Here is a 9,953-nt window from a genome sequence, read left to right on the forward strand (position 1 = left end):
AAAGCTCCAAGCTAGCAATGATGCTCGAACAAATAATGACCAAGGCCAAAACTAGTTTTGCTTTACCTTGTTTGTATGTTGGGAAAAGGAAAAGGAATTCTCTCCACAACTCATAGAACTGCTTTGGCAGTACCTAGCTTCTAGGCCACTTTCTAACAATCTAAACAAGCCTTACTCAAAATTTTTCATGGATGAATGTAGCTATTGTAAGCAGAAGAGTCATTAGAAGACTTAACGTCCTATGATCTTCAATAGAATAGTGCAACAACAACCTTTTCAATATTCTTAATAAAGTTGGTTTAATACCAGCTAACAACGTTTTTAGAGGCCTTCACAATCAAATACCACAACAATTATTCCTCTATTGAATCTTGTCTCTGTTGGTCAATTATGTGACTCTAGTTACTTAGATTCCTTTTCTTCTATTTCTTATTTTGTGCAAATCCGTAATCTCAAAAGTTGATTGGGAGAGGCCGTAAGCAGAGGGGATTTTATATTTTGGATGAGCTAAAAATGCTAGTAGTTGCAACTCCAAGTGTTGATTTATGACATTCTCATTTGAGTCCTTCTTTATCTAGTTTTTATTTATGGCATTCTCATTTGGGACATATTTCGGCTTCTCATTTAAGGTATTTAGTTTCTAGAGGAGCATTTAGAAATTTGTAAACGGAAGGTATTTTTTATTGTAATGGTTGTAAATTAGCAAAATTTTCTACTTTACCTTTCAATAGAAGTGTTTCATATTCTTCCACACCATTTGATTTAGTTCACTCTAATGTGTGGGGATCTTCTCCAATTTTTACAAAAAGAGGGTCTTGATATTATGTTTTCTTCATTGATGATTATACTCATTATTATTGGGCTTATCTGATGAAACATCATTTTGATTGTTTAAGTATTTATAATGCCCTTTAGGCCTTTGTCAAAACCCAATATTTTGCTATTATCACGTGATTTAAGTGTGATTTGGGTGGGGAATATACTTCCAATTCATTTCATGAATTACTTGCTTCGCATGGGATTATTCACCACACTTCTTGTATTGACACTCTAGAATATAATGATGTTGTTGAGATATAGGCACATTGTTGAAACTACTCATTCTCTTTTATTGTTTACATATGTTCCTACTGAATTTTGGGGTGGGGTGGGGGGGAGCAGTTTTTACTGAAGTTCACTTAATTAGTAAAATCTCCTCATCCCACACCTCTAGTTTGTCATTGTATGAAAAGTTATATGACTATGCTTTTGATTGTTTTTTCTTAAAAGCGTTTGATTGTACTTATTTTGTCCTTTGTCCTTGTGCAAAGCATAATAAACTATCTCCTCATTTTGTTATTTATGTTTTTCTTGGATATGATGAAGGCCAAAAGGGATATCGTTGCTTTGATATGATTAGTAATAAATTATATGTATTTCATCATGTTTTCTTCCTTGAGCATATACATTTCATTTCCATTCCTACTTATTAGTCTCATAATGTGTCTAAGTTTGAATTTGTTCACATTGATCCTTTCTTAGATGATACAAATAGCTTTCTTACAGATTTTGGTACTTTGGTTCTTGATTGTCATGTTCTTTCCTCTCCTCCTATAACTACTCTAGCACCTTTTAAGACTGTTAATCCTCCTCCACATACTTCTCAATGTCCTCGTAAGTATACTCAATTACCAGATTTTGTTTATTCTTCTTATTTTGATTCTTTTTAGTTGAGAATCTAGATTACTCCATATGACTTTAAAAACCATTATAGAATAAAAATCTAGGGTTTAAATGTTCAAACCTGCGATCTGAATGTTCTAGATTGATTTTCATCCGATGAATACTTTGAAACCACTGTGGTCATAGTAGAATTGTCTATTCAAGAATCTTTCACCCGATCTCTCTCTCCATGGGTCTTGGTATAAAAGAAGGGTGAACTTCTCTTTCTCTCTCTAGAAGGTAGATAGGGTTCCTTTTCTGGAATTTTAAAAAACTTAACAATAATGCTAAAACCTTAAGGGGGTTTACAGAGGCTTCCCTACGAGGTTAAGTGACTTGAGCCTAAATTGAGTTTGGATCCCCTAATCCAGCCCACTTGGGTCCTAACTAATTAATTAACTCTTATAGGTTCCAATTAATTAATTAGTCCATTTTAGAAAAACTATTCATGAGTGCAGCCTTGCGTTTTTACTAAAACGTTCTTATGCACATTTATTTGATACTAGGTTTCTCTATGGCCAAACCTTTTTCAAACAATCCATTGGTAGATTTTCTTATGAAATGCCCTTGATTGATTATATTGTATGTATTCAATTCTTTTCCTTTGTTTTTGTTAGAAAGTACTTTTCTTTTCTTGAGACTTGGTGCATATCTTAAACCGGTTTCAAGTTTAATTTGCTAATGAGTGTGTTTTTACTTGGGCACCAATGGCAGCTGGTCTTCCCTTTCTCAATCCATACAAGAATAAGGATGTTGATTTCAGTCATGGTGTTAACTTTGCAGTTTCTTGCTCTACCATCATGCCCACAACTTCCCCCACCCATGACCACATAATTCTGTCATCTGTCACCATAGTTCACTTGAGATACAACTCCAATGGATGTTTAGGCATCTCAGATAAAGGTAATGGGATATTTAACTTGCTTAAGTAAGACTCATCCATTGATCTTTTAGCTGATATGGAACTTGTGCTTTATAGACTGTGCAGAGAAGCTTGCTCCTTCATGGTTGGGATATTGGAGGCAATGACTATAATTGCAATGCAATTTTCTCTTATTTTGTAATTTTTAAGTTGGTGTTTAATAAAATTTAATACGTATTATTTAATAACTTAAGTAGACTTTAACTTCAACTATTATTAAGTTGTTAACTTGAAAATTATTAATATTTATTTTTTATTGTAAGTATCGAGTTTTTCTTGTAAAATTAACTTAAAATATAATTTTGTAAAATTAAATCATTAAATTGAAATATTTAGTCTCATTAATTTTAACTAATATTTATTTCATTAATTTTAATTCATATTTATTTTTATTAATTTTAAACAATATATTTATTTATAAAAAATCATATTTAAAATATTTTACCCATATAAGATGACCATAAAATACTTATTATAAAAAAAAAATGAGTCATTGATATGAAATTATAATGGTAATATATACTCTTATTAGTATGGGAAAATAAAGTAAAAATGATTTGAAATTAAGAATAAGTTAATTATTTTAACATATTACTTAAAATTCAAAATAACTTTAAATTATAATATTAATTTATTTTACCAATTACATTTAATTTATTTAATGACTTAATTAAGTTATTAAGTCATATTAAGTGATTAAGTTGATTTTTCAAACAACCTCTAAATATAATAATGTCAATCATTTTTCATGAACCGGTTGTCAATAGATAGCCAACTACTTGTGCCTTACAGTACGTAGTTGAAAAATCCTTGGTAAGTTCTAGGTTGCCTCAGATTGATGAAAATTTGGGATAAATTTAAAGATTTGGAAAAAAATTGGAGATTTTCTGCTATGCTCATTGGGCTTGCCTCAGTTACAAAAGCTTTGACTATTATTCTAATTTACAGTCTTGAGATAATGTTCTGGTGAGAATCAAGAAACCCTTCCCATGAAAAAATACCAATTAATTAGATAAAGTCTTGAGATTAGCCTATTTTAATTTATATGGTAGGCAGATAGACTCTCTAAGTCTTCAATGGATAGCATTTTTCTACCGTAAAGATTGAACCATTCTTAAACAACTACACCCATTTCTCATCCTTTTTTCCACAACTCATGCTCTAGACTTCAGAGTGGATTCTACGTAATCTTCGGGTTTTAGGACTTCTTCCAGGGTAAAGCTAAGGAGTAATCTGTGGACAGACAATATATACTCAGTTTGTGATTAGTGTCATGACCCATTAGATCATTATGAGAAGCTGGGGTCTGAAGTTTGTTCCATGACTGCAAATGTACTTTCCTCCCACTTGTTATCAGCATGGAGTATATGAAGAAAACTTCAGATGAAGCAAAATGGCATCTTTCCATTTCTGAAATGTAAGAAGTTGTAGCATTAGGACTTGCCTAATGTTCCTTTTATTTATCACCAATTCTGCCATAGCAGTATGCTCGAAGGAACAGTATAGAAGTTTCTGGACAACTTGTTAAGTATTGCTTCTTAGTCAATATGATGCATATCCTGTATACAATCAATTGAGCAGCTGGGATTTTTCATCCAGATCTTTTTTACAAGCGAAATCTAGCTCAAAGAGTTGGATAAGATTTTTTGAGACAAAGAAAGAGGCTAATCCAGGATATTGTATAGAGATGGAGACAGAAAAAGATGGTTTAACAGACAAACTGCTTTATTTTAATATTAGGACCAAAGTCCACATCCAAAGAGCTACAAAATAAACCCTCTTACTACGTTATGGTTACGATGAGGGAACATAACAAATGCTTACTTAAAAAACAACTAAGAAAACCAATGGTTCATAGCTTCTAGAGCTATATATTTTGCTAGTGGTTGTCCCACTAGAACCTTGACTGAAGGTAGCTAACCACTTTCTTGTCCAACTGGAAGGCCCTTGTGAGAACATCAGGATTGATGGGTGGATCTGATCCAAATACTGCATTGGCTATGGTGATAACACCTGGATTTTGGCTGCTCAGACCAGCAATGGCTACTGCCTTAGTCTTCCCAACATTGAATTGGAAGTGAATGAGACCAATAGGAAACACAAAAACATCCCCCTTGTTGAGGACTTTGCTAATGAGGCGGTTTTCGGTGTTGGATGTGACAAACCCAACGTAGAGGGTTCCCTCCAAGACAGTTAGGATCTCGGTGGCACGAGGGTGAGTGTGAGGAGGGTTTTGGCCATATGGTTCATAGTCAATACGAACCATGGATATGCCAAGAGTGTTGAGTCCCTTTATTTTGTCAACATTTACAGTAGTGACATTTGACCGTACTTGATTTGATGTGTTTCCTGGCTTATCCAGGCCTGAAAAGAAGAAATCCTCAGCGACGGTCAGGTTTGGGTCCTTGCAGAACTTTCCATTCACAAATACTGCATAAGAAGGGATAAAGAAATTAAAGAAAGATCACTACTATCAAACTCATCATATCAATAAAAAGAGTAGCTCTGAAAATAGCTATAAGATCAATGAGTTACTAAAGAAATACCAGCATCCTTGGCTCATCAATGGCAACACAGGTGTCCTGCAGTGGGCTTGGATCAGAGGCAAAGGCAAGAGAGGAAACCAATGCCACGAGGGCAACAGTTACCAGGAAACTAACACCCTTCTTCATTGTTAAGAGTAGTATCTCCAACAATCACAAATCTTTGTGTTGAGAACTTGAGGTGAGGGGTGAGAAATTTTGGATGGGAAACATGTCAATTTATAGACAGGAGTCCTTGAATTAGTCTTTTGTTTTACCAGCATACGCCATGCATAAACTAACCAAGTCTTCAATGAATAGTTCTTTTTTTTTAACTTTCAATGATGAATGGTTCTTCTACAACTACTCCCAGTTGTTTTTTCTTTTCCCGGTTACTTATCTAGAAGATTGTGTGCAAAAACTAAACTCCAGCTGTGTTAGACATCTTCAACTTAGTATAAATCTGCTTGTAGAGGAAGTGTCTTACAAAGATCTAGTCTCAGAAGGCTATACCGAAATGAAGTCAAAGTATTCAGGTTGCATTAATTAGTAGCATATAATACGGCAGAGCTTCTTATTTTCCCAGTACCCAAATTTTGAAAACCCTTAAAAGTGGTTTATGGACAATCAAATAGAAGATTGTAGAGTAAGTGCAGGCTAAGACTAGACAATAACTCTTGTTCTTCTTTATATTTCTTTTCTAAATCTTGTTGAAGTGAAGATCCTTGTATTCATATGCAACTGGTAAATGAATTTAGTAAACCAACCAATGACCATGCACTTGAATTAGCATGTATGCATTGCCCTGGTCAGTTTTCAAAACATAGACACGATCATCTCTCTCCCTTGCTGCATTGCCTTAGTCAATTTTCAAGGCCTGAATGCATGGAAAATTATGTACCAATAGAAAACCTCCAGAGGTTTTAGCATTCTTGGAGTCACCTTCTTTCTTTAACTGCTTCTGATCATCAATTGCCAAAGTCAAATTTTGGGTGCTCCCATTTGTCTTTTTCAATTTTGTAATTATGTTGAATTGTTTAATTAGTACTGATCTAGAAGATTTCCAGCCGGCTTCTCTAATTGGAAATTTCAACATAACCATGTCATTTTCATGAGCTTACATTTTGATTTATCTAGCATATTAAGTTGGACGATGTATCTAAGAAAATAAAATTACATCATTTAGGAAATAAAAAACCCGAACTTGTGTCAATCTACTATATTTTGATATTATTAATTTGGAATATATTTTTTTTACTAACAAGTTAAAACTGAAGTCGAAGTCATAAATTTAACTTTTTTTTAAAAAAAAAATTATAAACCCTTCTTGTTGAGTCATCATAATACAATAAAAAATTCATAGTATCGAGAACCTTTGACTTTATAGTAATATGAACAAAAACAAAATAAACCTTTGACTTTAAAGTGATATGAACAAAACAAAACAAATGTTAATATTTTGTAGCAAAAGTTATTGTTTCACACCAATATCCTAAAGAAAAAATTTTCTCATATAAAATACTCATTTGAATATGATCATGTCTTTTCAAGAAGATTCATTTGAGATCACTAATCTTGTTATTTCTCAAAATAAAATAACACCAAAATTAAGATATTCGAAATTTTTATTAGGTTAAATCAAAAGAACTTGCCAAATCCAAGTAACCATAAATCCTAAATACCATGAAACAAAAGAAAGCTAACTGCAGACAAGAATAATAGATAAACAAATAAAGAAACAAGCATCTCTTTTTCATTTTTCTTTTTCCTTTTTTCTCTTTTTTAATTAATTAATTAAATTATTATTATTATTATTTTGTACTACTTCACTTTAAGAATAAATATATAGAAAATGGCTACCTATGTGGATGATGTTGGATTGTAAAGTTTAAATTAGTTTTGTTGCGTTTCTCTTGGGATGTTGGGGGGAGAATTTTTTATTTTTTCTTATGAATGATGAGTTTACCCCCATTATATATTTAACATTATTATGTTATAGGGTCTTTTTAGAGGACGCAACTGCAATTGAGAAGAGTTTTTTTAGAGTTTCATCATTATACTCCTCTTTTCTTTTACTAGTGGATTCTTGAGTGTTGATGCACTTTGTCAATGTAGGGATCACATTGATTGTTGAACCATGTTAACAATCTCGTGTTTAATTTTCTACTCATATGTGTGCAATAAAACTAAGATTTTTTGTTGTTCTCTAATCATGAAAAATTTGTAAAGTAGTTTTGATTATCTTCACACTCTTCCACCCCATCTTTTGCATAGTAATTAAATTGAGAAAGACAATTAAATATGATAAGAGTGAAATAATAAACATATGATTTTATTATTATTATTATTATTTTATTTATAAAATAATAGTATTTGTGAGAGTTTCTTAAACACGAAAAATAGTATTTGAAGGTAAATAAATGCAATTTTTGAGAATGATCTTATGATATAATTCTTATATATGAGCCCCACATTCCCAAACATCATTTACCCTTCATGTTCTCTCTCTCTCTCTCTCTCTCTCTCTCTCTCTCTCTCAAATATTGTAGACCCTCCATTTTGTCCCTTTAGCACATGTCTTTAAATTTATTTTTAGTGCTCCACAGTAGTTTCTTGGTAGCCCATTGCTATTCATACTACTTACATTTTTTGAGCCACCTCGGAGACTTTGGTTGAGGGATTTATCTAGTTTCACATTATGACCTTGGTTGCCCTTCAAGTTTAGATTAGACTTCACTTAGGTACACTTTAGGTTGGACTTAGTTAGGCCCACCTAGTCTCACCCTAGGCCCGTATAGGTACACTTGGCCCATTAGGCATCACCATAGGTCTATTTAGGACACTTAGTTCACTTAGGCCCACTTAGGCACACTTTGTCCATTAATGTAGACTTAGACACCATCCTAAACATCCTAGACACCTCGCAGCTTGCACACATTCACCCGAGGTTACCTTAGGCATGTTCAGAATTAGTCACTTGGACACTTCTTTTGGCATAGTTCACTTAGGCATGTTCTTGATTTTATTTTTCCAAGATAAGATGAGTATTGACTTGACTATATATTGCATGAAATGAATTTTTTATTTTTATTTTTGAAGGTTTGAGTTTGACATTTAAATTATTATAATCTGTTGCATCAATTTAATTTTTTTCTATTTTTTTCCTAATTGCATATGTCCAATATTTATTTTTATGTCCTTATCAATTTATTTGTTTTTTACTCAATTATTTATTCATTTTTTAATTCCATGAATTGACATCTTGGATTCTATAGCTATGTGATTTGATTTTCTACTTTTGATTTTATTCTACTCCCAATTATGTGATTTTTCTCTTAACTTTATTTTATTTTTATTTTTAATTTTACATTAGACTGGGAGCCATCAAGGAGAGGGGATCACAGCTGAAGAGGAGCAGCTTGCAAGGTGGGGGGACCATATACAGTGCGTAGAGAAAAAAAATGGGAGAAGAAGGGGAAAAGCAGATGCCGAGAAAACAACAGATGACCTCTCATCAAACCTAAGCCCAATCTCCAAGTCACTCACCTCAAAGATTCTCATCTATTCACTGTGTAAAATTTCTTCACATCTGCTGAAATCAAATGGGGCTTCACCCACCAAGGAACAAAATTAAGGAGAACACTATCAGGCACAGAAATCGACAAAGAGGCCCAGATTCTCTTCCAAGAGCCATCCTTAAGTGAAAAAAGACAACAAACTTCTGGATATGGGCTACTGCTGCTGTGTTAGTACGCTGCTTGTAGTGCTCGGATACCGTTATCTCCTCTGAAGATTGAAACTAGAGTTAAATGAGTTACGGGCCAATTTTCTGCTTGATGAGCTTCCAGAAGCAACTTAAGAAGAAAACTAAGCTATTGGAATGACAGGAACTGCCGAGGGTTTCCTATTCGATCGATGTAAGTGGCGGCATGGGCTGTAGGCCAGTCTTTGGCCGAAGAGAAGGTGCCATGTTACCATTGGATTATTAGCGGGAGCCATATAGACTTCCCATATCCACGCGCATCTCCAAAAGGAAATAAAATATTCCATGGGAGTTGGCTGCCATATAAATAAGAAGAGAAGGAACAGAAGAGAGGATTTTTTAGAGAGAACACGCGGAGGATTTTTTTCCAGAGAGGAACGTACAGTTTTGGGGTAGCAGAGGACTTCAGACAAAACTCGGACTGCCACTACACAGGTTAGTTTCGTTTTCGATAAAGCATTTTTTTTAGTTTAGATTTTAGTTCATTAGTTTAATTAATTCTTTGTGATGAATTCTTTAAATCTTGATCCGTACTATTTTTTATTATTTATTTTTATAAATTAGATGTATTTTTTTTTTTCCTTAGTTCATTAGCTCCATGCTAGTTTATTCCTAATCTAATGATAGTTAAATAAAGTTCGTGTTTTTAATTCTAGTTAGTTTAATTTTAATTTGTTTTTAGTTTAAATGTATTTGTTGACTTTAATTCTTTAGTTTAAATAATCATGTTAATAAAGTCGTGATTTTAATTCTAGTTAGTTTTGTTTTTTAGTTTAAATGTATTTGTTGATTTAATTCTTTAGTTTAAATAATTATGTTAAATAAATTTCCGTGTTTTTAATTCTAGTTAGTTTGATTTTAATTTGTTTTTAGTTTAAATACATCTATTGATCTTAATTCTTTAGTTTAAGTAATCATATCAAATAAAGTTTGTGTTTTTAATTCTAATTGGTTTAGTTTAATTTGTTTTTAGTTTAAATGCATTACCGATCTTAATTCATTAGTTCAAATAATTGTGCCAAATAAAGTTGTGTGTTTTTTTTAA

General features: G+C 32.6%; 1 protein-coding gene across 1 annotated transcript; it reads right to left on the minus strand.

Annotated features, from left to right (window-relative positions):
• Positions 1–4,327: 4,327 nt before the first annotated feature.
• Positions 4,328–5,315, minus strand: LOC117910534 (germin-like protein subfamily 1 member 13). Its single transcript, XM_034824639.1, has 2 exons — positions 5,175–5,315; positions 4,328–5,059 (listed from the first exon to the last, which is right to left on the minus strand). Exons 1-2 carry the CDS (start codon positions 5,293–5,295, stop codon positions 4,518–4,520), a joined length of 663 nt encoding a protein of 220 aa, XP_034680530.1. The 5' UTR covers positions 5,296–5,315; the 3' UTR covers positions 4,328–4,517.
• Positions 5,316–9,953: the final 4,638 nt, after the last annotated feature.

The sequence above is a fragment of the Vitis riparia genome, unplaced genomic scaffold (genome assembly GCF_004353265.1).
Source record: "Vitis riparia cultivar Riparia Gloire de Montpellier isolate 1030 unplaced genomic scaffold, EGFV_Vit.rip_1.0 scaffold774_pilon_pilon, whole genome shotgun sequence".
Taxonomy (NCBI): domain Eukaryota; kingdom Viridiplantae; phylum Streptophyta; class Magnoliopsida; order Vitales; family Vitaceae; genus Vitis; species Vitis riparia.

What these genes read in the sequence shown, in the direction of transcription:
- LOC117910534 (XM_034824639.1), bottom strand. Translation starts at nt 5,295, where the DNA reads ATGAAGAAGGGTGTTAGTTTCCTGGTAACTGTTGCCCTCGTGGCATTG. An exon ending in TGCCATTGATGAGCCAAGGA is followed by an intron (nt 5,060 to 5,174) that starts TGCTGGTATTTC and finishes TTATCCCTTCTT; the next exon opens with ATGCAGTATTTGTGAATGGA.